At 45.1% G+C, this 15,718-nt stretch overlaps 1 protein-coding gene across 7 annotated transcripts in view; it reads right to left on the reverse strand.

Moving 5' to 3' along the window:
- Positions 1 to 15,718, reverse strand: part of BRD3 (bromodomain containing 3) — a 41,545-nt gene that overhangs the window by 2,396 nt on the left and 23,431 nt on the right. For all 7 annotated transcript variants that reach the window (XM_086858735.1, XM_086858741.1, XM_086858738.1 and 4 more), the window contains 10 exons: positions 13,602 to 13,928; positions 12,869 to 13,006; positions 11,770 to 11,917; positions 10,135 to 10,346; positions 8,285 to 8,656; positions 3,871 to 3,999; positions 3,304 to 3,495; positions 2,731 to 2,966; positions 1,939 to 2,231; positions 25 to 153 (listed from right to left, as the gene is read on the reverse strand). In XM_086858735.1, the coding sequence (XP_086714861.1) occupies positions 25 to 153; positions 1,939 to 2,231; positions 2,731 to 2,966; positions 3,304 to 3,495; positions 3,871 to 3,999; positions 8,285 to 8,656; positions 10,135 to 10,346; positions 11,770 to 11,917; positions 12,869 to 13,006; positions 13,602 to 13,802 (2,050 nt within the window). In that variant the 5' untranslated portion in view covers positions 13,803 to 13,928. The remainder of the gene's footprint in view (positions 1 to 24; positions 154 to 1,938; positions 2,232 to 2,730; positions 2,967 to 3,303; positions 3,496 to 3,870; positions 4,000 to 8,284; positions 8,657 to 10,134; positions 10,347 to 11,769; positions 11,918 to 12,868; positions 13,007 to 13,601; positions 13,929 to 15,718) is intronic.

Raw genomic sequence — 15,718 nt, forward strand, 5'->3', positions numbered from 1 at the left:
TTCACATAAACCCAAAGCTATTACCTTTCTTTGCAGGCTTCTTGTTGTTGTTTAGCTGCCCACTGACATCCTGTAACCGTTTTTCTAGTTCTTTCTTCTTTTCCTGAGCTAACTCTTCTTTTGACTTTGCTGCTTGCTTTTTCCCACTGGCAGCTGTGGGAGAGGAACGCAGAGTTTCTGAAAGTGCAGGGATGCAGGGGGAAAGAGTGGACATCACTATTTTACAGGGCATGTACATCTGTGTGCACACTCTGCAGTGCCACTGCCAAGATCCAGTGCTCACACAGCAACTACACATCCCAGAGAGAAGGCAACACCTGAAGTTGCCTTGCTCATCAAATCACCACCATCCTGTAACATGCAATTTTTTAAGAGAGATCTTCTGGAAAGTATTTTAGAAGATAGAAATATCCATGTAATAACCTTGTCATTACAGGTTACTTACCAGCCAGTTATATGGTCAATAATTACAGATTTGTAATTACAGATTTGTTACATGGGTTTTCTGCCCTGTAAAATAAAGTGTCCCATTAAAGGTTGTCAGGAGTAAAGCATCTGCCATTAAAACTTCTGATCTCCTCACGCAAGAATCTACCTGTGGTTTATGTTGCTCTAAATAGAAAACAAAACAAAGGCAAATTAAAAACCAGCTGAGGCAAAGGCTGGCAGACAACAGGAATGTAACTGCATCAGGATGGAAAGGGTGAAAAGGACCAGTAACACTCACATTGCCAAAGAAAGGAAATATTCCTCCAAAGGAGGAGTAATTGAACACAGGTGTTGGCTAGGATTGGAAGCACGAGACAGGAGCCAGATATTTTGCCTGATCCAGCAAGGAAGTAACTATATTTCTGTGAGCTGTTTCAAAGAAATGGTTTAAAAAAACAAAAAAAGAAATCTGGAAAGCACAGTCCTAAGAGGGAACACTAAGTACAGGAGTCCAGAGAAGCTCAGGCATGCCAGGCTCACAGGGTGGGTATCTGAGGTTATTCTGTGTTACTCTATGCCCTGGTTCCAAAATTGAAGGATGCTTCCTGTTCCTAAGCACTCTGGAAAATCCTTTCCTGAGCTATGCCAACAGTGAAAGATTTAGGGGAAAAAAAAAATAAAGCAAAAAAAAAAAGGTCAAAGTCTGCGCTTTGCTTAGGCCTTCCTGAAAATCCTGTGAGGAAGAAATGAAGATGCTCTGCAAGAGCAAGGAGTAGCTTTTGTGTCAATCTTAAAAGAAAAACTCCCTTAAACAAAGGAGCAGGAGACTTACTTCAGGTAAGTGATGCTATTGCTGTCCAGCTGGAGCTAAACTCTCAAGGGGCTGCAGAAATTCACTTTGTGGATGAGGCACAAAGTCTGTCTCACACTGAACCACACACTCAGCAGCAGATTGACATTCACCCTCTGAACTGACAGAGGGTGAGGGCAATGTGGTGATCAGGACACACAGAAAGAGCAATTTTGGGGTGAATACACAACTCAGACACGCTCAGAATCCACAGGTAACCACGTAACCTTGTGCAAATCTCATTTATTGCCTTGGTGGTTTGGATCCCAACCACACTTTTTGTTTCCTTCCTAATTAGATGCTAAACTATTCAGGATAAGAAACTGATCCTTCCAGATATGTGCACGTAACACCTGACACAATGAGACTGAAACCTTTACAGGGCCTTCCAGAGCCTGGATAAGTAATAAAGGCATCCCACAGGTCTTGCAGAGGAACACATTGGCTCTCCAGGTCTCTGCAGCAGGACACCATGGGAAGAAAGAACAGAGAAAAAACAGGAAGTTTCTGTACATTTCCTTGGGAGAAAAGAATCTCTGAAAATTCCTGCCATCACATACCCAACAGGTGGATAATAGAATCTCAATACACATGCCCTGACTCCAAAGCTGAGCCCAAGAGCTGCTGGGGGGAACACGTGCCCCGGGAGGGTAACTTACAAAACGGTTTCCTTTGTTTTTTCTGTAAACAAGATTTCACGTATCTCTCCAGTTCTCGTAATGTTGTGGGCTTCAAGGTTTCAAAATCTATTTCAATCTCATCGGGATTGGAGTCTCTGAGGGAAGGTTCCCGGGACTGGATGATGTGAACCACCCTGCCCAGCTTCTCCCCAGGCAGGCGGTTGATGTCCAGGCTGAGCTGTCGTTTCTCATCATAGGTCATGGGCAGCCCTTCCTCCTCCTCATCCGAGTCATAGGCTGCAGATGCCTGTTTGCCTCCTTTCTTGGGCTGCCTGGAGAGGTTGTCAAGCATGAAAACATTCATGGGGACACAGCAATGAATTCTGTTTTTTTCCCCTCAGCTCCCTTGTAACAAACATCCCCATGCTCTTGGCTTTGAAGCTCTGGTCAGATGGCTGGAACAGCACCACAAGTGTTGAAAAAGTTCAGCAGCCTGAGATCAGCTGTTGTGTTCCTATTATATTTTAGCCCTGTGAAGTGTGACAACGAGCCCAAGTAGCAGCAGGGGGGCAGCCATGAAATAGCACATTCTTGGTGGCTGCACAAAAGACAACCCCAAAACCTTATCTGAGAGCAATCAGGCAGGGATTCAAAGAGCTGGACAGTGAAAACACCATGGTTCCACTGCCAGCTCCAAGTTAAAGACTCCCTGGAGTAGTCTGGGAATGGGAACATTATTCAGCAGCAAATTAACAACTACTGAGCTTCCCCAGGAATTAAGGACAGAGCTGGAAGCTCTTGGCTCTCCCCTCAAGGCACCTTGGCTCTCACCTGTTAGCTGTGGTTGTGCTGTTCGCTTTCTTAGCTGGGGCTTTCTTCTGTTGCGTTTGTTTTGGTGGTTGAGCCACCTTGGGTTTCTTCTCCTCCTCAGCTTTAACTTTGTGCTTTTCTTTTTCCTTCTCTTTATCTTTCTTTTTCTTCTCTTTCTCCTTCTTCTCTTTTTTTTTCTTTGGTTTGTTCACTGGCGCTTGGGACAGTGCAGCCAGCTGCTCATGGACGGCTTTCAGCTGGGGGGAAACGGAAAAAAATCATCAAGGCAAGGTAACTGCTGCCTCCACAAACCCTTCCCTCTACCTCCCAAGGTGTAAGGATATTCTGAAGCCAAAAACCAAGCAGTTCATACTCTGGGATCCCAGAAGGCAGGAGGAAGCATCAGCACGGAGAAAAATGATCTTAAAAAAATTACTGTTCCATCAAACATGCACTGATTGCACACCTGAATGCTTTTCTCCTTAGACTGGGAACGTTTCCCTGCATGCCAAAGCCTAGGTGGGATTTTTCAGGACAATTCCTGCTGCTGTGCTCTATCTAATGCATGGACACACAGCTGGGATGGTGCAGTACCTGCTCCTGGAGCTCGGCCAGCCGAGTCGCCCGCTCCTCCTCAGAGTCCGAGCTGTCAGAGTCAGAGGAGCTCTCCTCGCTGCTGTGGCTGCTCTCTGTGCTTTTGCTCACCACTGGGGCTGTTGGGGGAGGTGGAGTGGGTGCCTCTGCAGGCTCATCAGGCATTTTTGCAAACCTCATCTCGAAGACATCCTGCAAAAAGGAGGAAAATCGGTGACAAAAGGAGCCTCGGCCACAAACAGTTCACTCTGGTCTCTTAAATGCATCAAGGGCAGGGTCTTTGTGCACTACAAGTACATAATAGTATACAGAATATGGTCACCCATCTGGAAAACCCAAGAAAACTCTCCAATTACTTTAAAACCAAGGACTGTAATATTTTAGGAGCTGAACATGGCATTGTGCCCATGCCATGTTAAGAGTACAACTGTCCTGCAGAGAGCATGAGGCTCTTCCCAAGGGCTGGAGGAATCTCCCTTGTTGGTGCCAAGAGCAGATCCACACCTGGATCTCACCTTGTACCTGAACTAAAAACACTCTGCAAGATACATTTGCCAACACCTTTACCTGAAGCTTCCTGGCCATGGCCACCACCTCGTGGTCTGGAGGATTGTACTTGTAACAATTAGAGAACATTAACCGAATATCTGCTGCAAAACCTTGTGCGTCCTGGTATTCCCGACTGTCCATTTTTTTCTGCAAATAAACAAGCCAAAGGGGAAGGGGAAGGAGAAAAAAAGCCATAAGCAAAAGGCATTTGTAGCAACTGTGTGAAGGACATGAGAACCTCAGAACAGCCTCAAAAATTCCATCTAAGAGAATGAAAGTTTAATTTGGGTTCTTAGTTCTTAAGTAACATTCAGAGTTTCTGCTTTATGAAACAAGCAAACAAACACCAGGCAACCAAAGAAGTTGATATTTCATAGCAGTTTAAATATTAAGATTCTGAATTGGCTTTGTTTTCTAAGTAGTAGAATGTAAATCTGTCAGGGTCCACATTCTACCAGAAAACATTTAGAAATCATTAGAAAAAATCTCTTAGAAAAATGGATCAGGAACTAATTGAAACAAGGATCATGGATGGGAAGGGCAAGAGTTAACAGGCAAGTTACAATTACAGGAGTACCTGAAAGTGTGTATTTCTACCTATGCTTGGATAAATTTGCCTTGTAAATCTGAAAGGGCAGAAAAGATCACAAAAATCTAACTCTGACTTCCTGCTAACAGAGCACAGGAGGCTTGCTCTGCAATTCCTACAGCAAAATAGGCATTTACAGTTAAACTATAACTCCCACTCTTAATTTAAAAGTCCAGCTGATAGAAATGGATACAGACTTCACCCTTTATGAACCTACTCATAATGTTATTTCCTAGAGGATAAATGTCAAATATTTGTACCTTGTTCCTTTCTCTTATTTTTCAGCTCTCACTTCCAGACATTTCTCTTGCTGTTTGGGGCTCAGTGACTTGGGTTTAGAGAGCAGTTTATAGCATTCCTAGCCCTTAATTGATCTTATGCATATATTACTACTATGTATAAAACCTTAGCTCCAATTACTCCTGCTGAAAGGAACCAGAAGCTAACACTAAGTTTCATTTGCATTTAAAAGACCTGAGTTTAAAGAAATTCTCTATTTGCCAAGTGCTTACAGGCTTCCCTTTTGTCTGTCTTGGGCACCTGTAACCCCAGAGAAGGGAAGGGTTGAGTGGCAGACAGGCTGGGGACGTGATGGGGACAAACATCCCCCATCCCAACAACAGGCAGGGATGCTCAGGGTCTGTCACCTACCCCTGACACAAGCAAAATTCCCATTTTTCACAGAACTACAGAAATTTCACAGCTGTGATTGACCTTCTAACTGTCTTGAAACACTGCAACCACTCCTGGAGCTGTTTTTGTGAAAAGGGCAGAATTTCACCTCCAGGGATTCAGCTTCTGAGAGACCTGATGCAGGGTGGTGACATCCCTGCTGTGCTGCAGCCAGACATCAGTCAAACTTTTGTCAGGAGACCTCATTTTCCTGATGAATAAACCAGGAGACAGCCTGGAAGGCACAGCACAAAGGCAGAAAGGGAAATAGGTTTGTGGTGCTCCTGTCTGAATAGCCTCTCAGGCCAATTCCAAAGCAAAACATATGTTCAAACCAAAGGGCCCGTTTATTTTAAAATACATCTTACTGCATGAAAGACCTTTTTATATTTGTTTGGCATACTCAGGGCCTGATTACTGCCTGTGAAATACATTCCAGTGTCTGAGGCTTTGCTTTTCATCCAAACTCAACAGTTTTCTAGCCCTACAGTTTTAATATGTGTATTTTTGTTTTGTTTTCTTATAAAGAATAATTAGCTTAAGAAAAGAAAGAAAAGCACTTTAAATAGGTGGGCTGGAATATCTTGTAATAAATACACTCAGAGATATCCAGCTGCTTACAGAAAAAAAAAAGTGATTACATTTACAACTGGAAATCAGGAGACAGGCAGGGCTGGCAGAGGTACATGCAGAACAGCTCACCCATCCTCTGTCCCACAGACAACATCTGCCACAGCAATCTCATTTTTCCCCTCAGTCAAGTGTTTGATCACCTTCACTGTTCATAAATCTGTTTCCTCATATCTAATATGTCCCTTGCTCTAAGGTAAGTCTTGTCCTGCCCACAGACGACACAAAGAATGTCCCCTCCCTTTTAAGACCCTGAACTCAGCTGCTCTGAAAATACAGCAGTTCAGGGCAGGAAAATTAAGGGGTGAGCAGAGTTACATCCCTGGAGGAAGTGCTTTATTCCTAAAGCAAACACCCTGTGGAAATCCTCTTGCACAGTGTGGTGGGTTTAGAGCTGGGTAAAATCAAGGCTTATTGCTTCTTCACCACTGAGTAAACCAAAGGCAGAGACATCCATGTCACTACTGGGACCTGGCAGCCAGAGGATGGAGAAGGAGAAGTGCTCCAGGTCCCCCAGCACCACAGAGAGGGACAGGGATGTTCTGCAAGTGGTCCCTACCTGCCTGGGGACAAGGCAGCAGCAGCTCCAGCCTCAGTGCATCCCACTCCTCACAGAGAATTAGAGCTGCTGCCTCTCTCTCCTCACACTTCCATCCTTTCCTACTCCAAGAAGTCCTGTCTCTTGTCTCTGTGATGAAGAGAATTGAGGTGGAGATGAGCTCACAGATCCTGTCCCTTCAGCTGTTCCCATTCTCAGTCCAAGCTCCAGCACAAAATTCCAGCACATCCCTCTGCTCCTGACTGCAACAAGCTCAGCTACAGCCCCTCCATCTCACCTGTCCCTGGCACAGTCACAACAGCCAACCTGCCTCCTCCACCACACACTAAAAACAACCTCCAAATCCTCCTGGAGACACCTCTGCCAGGGAAAAAAGTGCTCCTGGAGAAGGATATTCTCTGAGGAAAATCAAACCTAACACAGCCACAGAAACAGAGACAAGATATGTTACAGCTGCAGCAATGACTGTGTTTTACTTTCTCACACAACTCCTTCCAGGTTAGTTTGGAGGCTGTTAGTTGTGTTACTTTATCACAGCCATTGTCACTTGGGCAGAATTAAATCTAAAAACCTTTCAGAGCCACAGAGGAAGTCCCTGACATTGGAAAATGACACTGCCTGCAAATGGCAGGTTTCTGTTCCACACAGTGAACGTATTACGAGCTGCATCTCTGAGAAGTCACACCATGATCTACAGGCCAAGAGCAATGACAATAAAACACTCCATAAAAAACCAATACCAGACAGCACTTCAAACAACTTTATTAAGAAAAATACTACCATGTGGAATGAGAAACCCAGAGTCTTTAGGTGTAAAAGACTCCACTGGGTTTGCCTGTCTCAAATTTTCTCCCCTACACTAGTCAGGTGCAGAGGGAGGATATCACCTGCACTTGCCAGAGAGGGGCAGAGGTGTACAATTTTAAAAGAATGAAGTTAGGACCTTAAAGAGATTTAAGTATGAAGAAGTCACCAACCCAAGAAATCACAGCTTTGCACCTAGATTTTTCAGAACACGGGACAAGGATCTCTTGCAATAAGAAATCACCTAAGCACACATGGAAATACTGGTTTGAGAGTGTCAGGATTTCACTCTGTCCATCTCTAATCTTCCTGCAACCACCTAAGGATTCAACTAGCAGGCTGTAGCTGTCTCTGGAGACCCAGAGCATCCCTAGGATAGCTGCTTGGCATATCAGAGTGTGACATGCTGCTCCCAGGTACCACACAGGATCTGCCAAGGAATATGACAGGACTCACAACCACTTTTGTCACCTGGGCATTCAGACAATCCTGGGCACTGGCTCAGCTGGCAGTAAAACCCTTCTGGCAATGCTAGTGAAAGCCAACAACAATATCTTCACCTCCTGTACGTGGAAGTCTCCCCTCCATCAACACAGAATCCAATGCCTGGCTCACAAGAAGATGAGAACTACAAAGACATGGCTTTGCTTCATGGAGAGATTTAACAAAACTCCAAACCCACTGGGAAAAACAAGAATATTGGACCATACTAAGTTAAACACTTGAGTAGCCAAGCATGAACCACAAAACCATCACATCTCCCTGACTACCATCACATTTCTGTTGGAATTGCTCAGTGTAAGCCTATCTGCCACCACCAAGTAGGTAATCAGCAGCTTCTGGAAATGGGATACCATCAATTGAATCCTATGAAATAAAGTACCTCCTCTTCTCAGACTGCCACACAACCCTAAGAACACCAGTTAAATACCTGGACTATCCACAAAGAGGAGAAGATGCCATTGTACTTTGCTTTGTGTACAGCTGCTCTGCAGGGCAGGAAAAAAGCTGTCCTGGGTTATGGCAAAAAGGGAGAGGGGAAGGAAACAAAATATAAAAATATCCAGCTGGCATCCTAACAGGTTCAGTTTCCACCCTTTCCCCTTCCCCTTCCCACCAAGGAGCCCTCTGCAACCAGAGGGGTCCCCTGCAACATGAGGTGGAAAATGAGGACGTACTTTCACAGTACTGAGATCCATGGGGTGTTTGATAATATCATGATAGTCATGTAATTCCAAGGCCTCTGCATCCACGGGCTTGTAAAAGGGCCACGCATAGGCTGCGTGCTTCTTGGAGAGCATCTCCTTGAGGATGCTGTCACAGTACTTGAGGTGCTCAGAGAGTTTGCCCTTCTTCCCTGCGTGCTGAGGGACCTCTCCGTCTTCCAGGTCTTTCTTTGGTGGTTTGATGGGGCGGCCGCCACTCTCCCTGCGTGCGATGATTTTGGCCTGTTTGGGGTCCGAGAGGGGCGTGGGGGACTCGCTCCTGCTGGCAGTGATGGCAGAGGTGGTGGGGGTGGTGGTGTCTGCTTTCCGCTTCACTCCCTTTTTCTGAAACAGCAGAGGGACAGGCTCTGTGAGTACGTGCCCAGCTGAAACCCCAGCACAGCTCACCCTCGGTTCTGCCTGTCCTCACACAGAAACAAACCACTTCTTTCACTGGGTTAAATGGGATCTGTGACCAGAGGCTGCAAACACTGCTATCACCTGAGCCACAGTAACCAACCATTCACACGGCTCCAACCCAAGCCCAACCATGCTGCAAAATGTGATGTTTCCCTTAGATGGAAGGCAGGACCCTTACCTGGTGTTTGCCAAGGGAAAGGAGGGTGTGCAGTCCATTACTGCAGCTCAGCTGATGCATTGGGACTGAGCAAGTGTCATAACATGTCTGAGTCCCCAGTGGCAGGATAAGGCTCTAAGTTCTGAACCAAAGCTTATTAATCACCAAAGACCCATGAGCCCTCACTCCCCCTGTATTTAGTGGGTGCTAAGGTAGATTTTTGCCTTAAGCAAACAAACACTCTCACATAAATTCCAGCTGTGACTGTCCAATCAGTTCTCTTGTACTCCTCTGAAGGATTTATTTCTCTGGAGAGGGAGATAGGGAAGAAAAAGTTCCTTAGAGAAATCTAAAGGAAATCTTAAGTAAATCTCAAGCAGAATTAATTTTGCAGTGTATTTGGCAAACTCACTTCTGGGTTCATCCTCGAGTTTTAAAATTAAATTGATTCTCAGAAGAAAGTTATTTGGACAGAATCTGAAATATGAGACAGGTTTCTAAGGAGGACAGCTTAGCTGCAAGATCTGACTTACAATTGCTCTAGCAATTCCCAAATTATTGGGTTAAAAAGCAAAACAATTCTGTGCCTCTGCTGGTCCAAGCAACCTCACAACCAAAACTGTTGCAGTTAATTCCACAGTTTAGATAAAAAGATCCCCAGCTTTCTCTGAGCTGTGCTTTCATAATTTTTAAAGCAATACACTGCTTGCTAAGAAAATTTCAATTATTTAGGTAATGTCTTCATTTACCCATAAATTAACATAATAAATAATAAAACACCAGTGACAACTCCCAAAAGATTACTCAGGAAGTCAGAACTAAAGCACCCAAAACCTGCAGGCAACATCAGGCTCCTCCAACTGGAGTGACAGGCTTGTCTTGAACTGCTTGAAAGCAGAGAGGAACATTCCTAATGCTGGAGCCTGCAAACCTTAAAGGAACAGCCTCAGCAGAATCAGGAGCTCAGTTACAGAGGGAAGAGATGCTTTGAGAGATCTGGTGTAAAAAGGGGAGAATTCCAAGAACCCTGGAACAGCAGCACAGGGAAAGGCTGTGAAAGGAGAGGCTGGAACTGAGCTGCAGCAAACACAGGTGACATCACCTTGGCTGGACCGTGTGAAAACCGGCAGAATTGCTCTCAACCCTCTCCAACTCAACACCCAAGGATGAAAGCAGGAACGCAGGGAGCCAGCAGCGAGGGCTGGCAGTGCAGCCCTGCTCCTGCTGAAGAACTGGCCGGATTTACCTTGACGACCGGGGGCGTGGGAGGCACCACGGGCATGATCGGAGCGGCGGGCGGCGGGGCGGCGGCGGCTGGGGCGGCGACGGGAGGGACATTGGCGGTGATGGTTGGCACGGGGGTGGCAGCGATGACGGGCGTCTGAGACACGGCTGGAGGGACGTTCTGGAACGGGGCCGGCGGGGACACGGAAGACACGGCCACGGCTTGCTGAGCTCCTTTCGAACAAGAGGGGAAAGGCACTGGTGGTTAAGCTCGGAGCGTACTGGGAGCAAACTGCTGCTGCTGGCAAAGGGATGCCAGGGAGAGCACAAAGGACACAGTGTGATTTGCTCGGTGCTGTTACACCCAGGGTACAACAAAAGTGAGCATTCTCTGATCTGAGTCCTTGTACCACGGGTTTAGATCAGCCACAAGCAAAATAATTCCAGCTTTTTGCACGGAGTGTGTGTTGCTCTGGGACAGTCTTCACCCCTTGCATGCTCCCAGAGCTCAGCAGAAGAGCAGGGGATGGAAGAGTGGGAGGTGTTCACACCATGCAAATGGCAACAACCACTGTCCAGGCCATCTGAGCACACAGGAGCTCAAAGCACTGCAGGTTTGCCACAAGTGCACAGGGTGGGATTCTTGGGATTTTACGGTGCAGGGACAGGAGTCGGGCTCAGTGATTCCTGTGGATCCCTTCCAACTCTGTATTTTATGATTCTCAGTAGAGGTTAAGCCTCCTGATGGCCTCAATGTCTGTGATGCATTGCTAAAAACCTGCCCACTGGTATAACATTAAGGGGGGCAAACCTACTACCAATAACAAAAGCAGCAATCCTCCTATGTTTTATCAAAAGATACATCATCATTAATTTCTCTGAGCTTGGATAAAGTTATAGCTCCATTTAGCACCTGAAATGTGTGAAAACAGAGGAATAATTGACTTTCCCAGAGCAACAATTAGACCTTGTTTGGAGAAAAAAACCTAAACAACCAACTGGCAATCATTTAACTCAGCCCACACAAGGTCCTTTATGAACTGTTTTACCATGCTTGGACGTTTTAATCCTAAACCCATTTAAAATCAATTCTAGGTAAATTGAACTAAACTTAGTTTCCACTGATATGCAATGGTCTACGTAGCCTTTTGCAATGGTTTAATAAATTCTTTAATTTTACAATGTTGTAACCATGTGTGCAAAAGAAAAATACACAGGGCTTAGGGAATTATCAAAATTTGAGTCCAAGTCTCTGCTGTGTCAGATTTCTGCCAGGACCCAGGGTGAGCTGTGTAAACCCAAATGGTGTGAAGACTTTCCATGCCATTTCTGACTACCTTCTCTTTTCTTGCCTTAGTTTCCTCCTTGCATAGAGAAGCAACAGCACTGCCTCCCTCAGTGAAGTGCTGCCAGGATGGGCAAGTCACAGATGGCAAGACTGGTGTGACAAATGCAGGGTGGCCTTGAGACAGACAAGCCCTGAAACCCTGAGTGAGCATCACCCAGATGTCTCATGCTTTCCTCCCCACTGCTTTAACTGTGAGACCACACTCTCCCTTCCCAGGCTCTCCACCATCTGCAAAGTCCAGCAGCTTGGAAGGTGGGTCAGGCCTCAGGAACAGCTCCCAGCCTTCCCTGTCCCTGGATGGATCCGTACCTGTGCTCTGAGTGCCTGCTGAGGGCTTGCGACCTTTGCCTTTAGGAACTGGGGGTAGCAATTCCACCTCCTCCTGAGGCATCTGGGCAACCTTCTGCAGAAATATCTTCTCCAGGGCTTGGGCCATGAGGACAATGTCATCTGTGGGCTGCACAAAGAAGAGTATGAGCCTTTGTTGTATCATTCATGTATCTGAAGCAGCAATGTTGAAGATCAGGCTTAGAAAACACTGATGCCCTTCAAATAAAAATTATGGTATTCAAATGCTGACAATAAACAGATTAGCTCTTCTCTCTCCTTGCTTGCCACTCTCCTGCTCTTCTATTCTGTTCTAGCATGCAATAATTACAGCCCCAAAGTGTGCTGCATCCAGAGAATTATCAGGACTTCAGTAGGAGCCTGATAAACCAGTACCCTGTGCAGCAGTGTGGAAGCAGCAAACTGGAACGGATGAGCTGTCCTCCCCTGCTTGCCAGCAGGTCCAAAGGAAGAGGCTAAACACACATTCTGTGGCTCAAACTAATTAATTTGTTTATTTCAGCTGTTCTCCAGTCTGGGTCTATGATGACAAACGGCTGGAGAAAACAGAACACAAAGAATTTTAACAACCTAACAAAAGAGCGAACAAGCCAAATCCAAAATAATAATAATAAGCAATCTAAATGTGTGTAAATATGAACAGATTTATGGAGACAGAGTCAAAAAACACAATTATGGTTCTTGAACGCCTTTCTGCTGCTAACAGATACTATTTAGTGCCAGACAGTCTAACACACAGCATTAAAGCACCTCAAAACACCTGCAGAGCACTGCATTAAGTGCAGCTCATCCCATAAAACTGAAAATAAAAAGAGTAAAAACTTGCTGCATAACCCCAGAACAGAAATCTACATATAATTAAAAGGCATATTTGCCATTGTAACTAGTCTGGGGGAAGAAAGAGGCAGCACAAGGACAGCTTTGTGCATTTCAAGTAACGTGGTTGCAATTAGTGGCATGTCAAATCCTTTCAAGGAGGGCCTGGAGCTGGCCCTGTTCAAAACCTGCACTGTAACAGGGATAGGTGGGTGTTTCTAAAGGCTTTTCTGGGTTTTTTTACCTTGTTATAAATGTAACAGTTTGTAAACATGGTGTTGAAATCCTGCATACATTCACTGGCACTCCAGTAATAGTTGTGTTCCAGGCGCTTCTTGATTGTCCCCATGTCCATGGGGTTTTTTATTATTTTGTGATAATCCTGTTGGAAAAACAAGGAAGAAGTTACATTTCCTGATTCATGTCCTCCTCTAACCCCTGCTTTCTCTTCATCCCCACTCCTAAGAAACACCCCCCCCAAATTTTGTGGAAATTGTAAATGTAAATATATATTCATTTATATTCTAATTTGTATCCTTTTAGTCTCACCATCGTTACAAACCTGACTCCAAAACATACAACCTCCAGTCTGGGAATGGGAATTTCTGCCTCTCCTTTTAAAAGGTTGCCTCTGACACTTACAGAAGTTTATCAGGGCTGGCTAAAACTGTACTCAAAGTTTCAGTCTCTAATTTTAAGAACATTTTGGCCTTTAAAAGGTTTCCACTTGTTAATCCGGTTTCTCCCTGGGCTGGTCTGAAGCACCTACAGAGTTTGTGATTAGCCTGGGGATGCTGCAGGGCTGTGCAGTGTCATTTTCTTGTTCTGGATTAGAGCACCAAAGCCTCTCTTGCTGCACATGAAGCCACTGGCTGAGCACAACACCATCCCAGGCACTGATATTTCCACTCTAAGCAATCCCAAAACTGATCTGACAACACAAAGCTTTCTAGGCTGAGAAGACGACAGATACGTACCGGCAAATTCAGTTTAATTGCATCAACAGGCTGGTAGAAAGGCCAAGCAAACTGATGCTTCCACAATGTCTTCACCACAACATTTTGCATATATTGCAGTTGGTTGGTCTTCCTGCCAGGTTTATTTGGATTAGTCACCTCTGGAGGTGGTGGATTCACAGGGCCCTGAGGAGCCTGGATCGCTGATGTGACTGTCGACATCTTCCTGCTCGGGCTCTCACTCGCTGTCACTGTGGCAGCAACGGGGAGATTTTCTTTCTTCCTTTATGCTCCCTGAATGGGACTGACATCCCATTTCCAGGGTGCAACCATACAACCTAGAGCAAACTAAAGAGAGAGAGAGGGCAGGCTGTAAAGACAGATTTTTGAAGCAGGCAGGTTAAGACACTTCTTCTGTGGACAATATTTAAACCCGAGCTCTTTACCCCATTGACTTTTTTCCTGTATTTGCTTGGAGATGGGCACAGTTCAAGACCCAAGAGACAGTGGAACAGCAATTCTCAAATTCAAAGCCTGCAGAGACATAGCAAGCTTCATGGAACTAGCTCTTGCTTTAGCTGGCTCAGAGAGCATCTTCATGTCAAGAAAACAGTCAGAGCAACCTAAGAATCTGGTCAGAGAGTACAGTTAGGATGTAATGCAGACTCCCATGAACACACTGATGCAAGCTGCTAAATCCATAGCTTCCAGCTCCATGTAAACTGAACTGCATTGTCTCTAGACCCATGCTGCCTGGCACCAAGTCAGCTCACAGGGCTCTGCTCTGGCGCAATGGGCAGTTTGAAATCCCGTAATGAAGAGCGAACGACAGCTGCCAAAAGACCTCAATCCAGGAAAATGAAAGGAGCAGAGACAGATGCTATGAACTGCTCTGAGTGAAAGGTGTCACCAGGAACAGCCCAATTTGAAGTGATCTGCACTCTGAATTTCTTAAATGTCTTATTATGCCTTTTACTACACGCACCTGACTGGATTTGACCTCAGTTTTGTACCAAAGTTTAGAGATTCAGGCTCAAATAATAACTGGTGTTATATCCCATGACCTGGTTCAGACAGTGCTGTCATGTTCTCTTTTAAAGGCACATTTGAAATAGAGGAGAATACATAAATTGCATTATTGTATTCTGGTTTTCCCTCTGCAAACTGCAGAGGTAAAAATAGCCCAGTATCACTGTGCCTCGTGTAGCATATGGTAAACAGCTTTGCTATGTCATCTTCCATAAACATTGGATATTTCAGCTCACATCAGGACTGCAGCTACTCTTCTCATGTCAAACAGACCACAATCACTTTCTAGAGGCAAATTATTTCAAATATGTTTAGAAAGCCATATAAATACTCTGACATACACTGTGGTTGAACAGAGAAATATGAGCACGGACAGAAGCTGCAACAACACAGGAATGAAAACCAGGGAGATATCATAGGAAAAACCCAAAACCCTCTGCTTTAATACACCCCTAATCATCTCCACTGAATATCTGAACTAAATATAGAACATCAACTTACCCTGTGAGCTGCTGATTAGATGAAGGCAAAAAGTAAACACAGACCTAACTTGTGGGAAATTTTACCAAAATAGCTGTGTACAAACAAACAGATCTGCAGCAGAAAGGGAGGGAACCGCTAAAAACCCGAACCAAAACCCTGTGTGAATACATGTATTTGTGCAGGAAATGGACAAGTCCAGTTCTGATGCTGCCACCATTTGTTCACAACACCCACTATATTCCAAGGATAGAGAAAAATGCCAGTAGGTATTCTTGTGCCATAGATTTAAGTATAGCTTCAGAATCAGGCTGGTTTTTGATAACTCAGGAGCCCAATTTAGTTCCAAGAGGTCTCTTATTTGATCATGCTGCTGGTGACAGGCAGAGTGATCACCAAGCAGCCAAAAGGGATGCTGGCATCCTCTGGACAAGGAATTTAACTAGAATGTCACTTGGGATTTCAGATTTGGAAGAAACTGGGGAAGCATTTTCTCCCAGTGTTCCATCAAGTCAAAGCAGCAGCAATATTGCAAAATTCAATCTTCAGATTGAGGGAGGGAAAACAGACAAAGAATTAAAAACAACAGAAAAAACATAATTAGGAAGTTTCACTCCATCTCTTTCTGG

Source organism: Cyanistes caeruleus, chromosome 20 (genome assembly GCF_971803275.1).
Source record: "Cyanistes caeruleus chromosome 20, bCyaCae1.hap1.1, whole genome shotgun sequence".
In the NCBI taxonomy this organism is placed as follows: Eukaryota; Metazoa; Chordata; class Aves; order Passeriformes; family Paridae; genus Cyanistes; species Cyanistes caeruleus.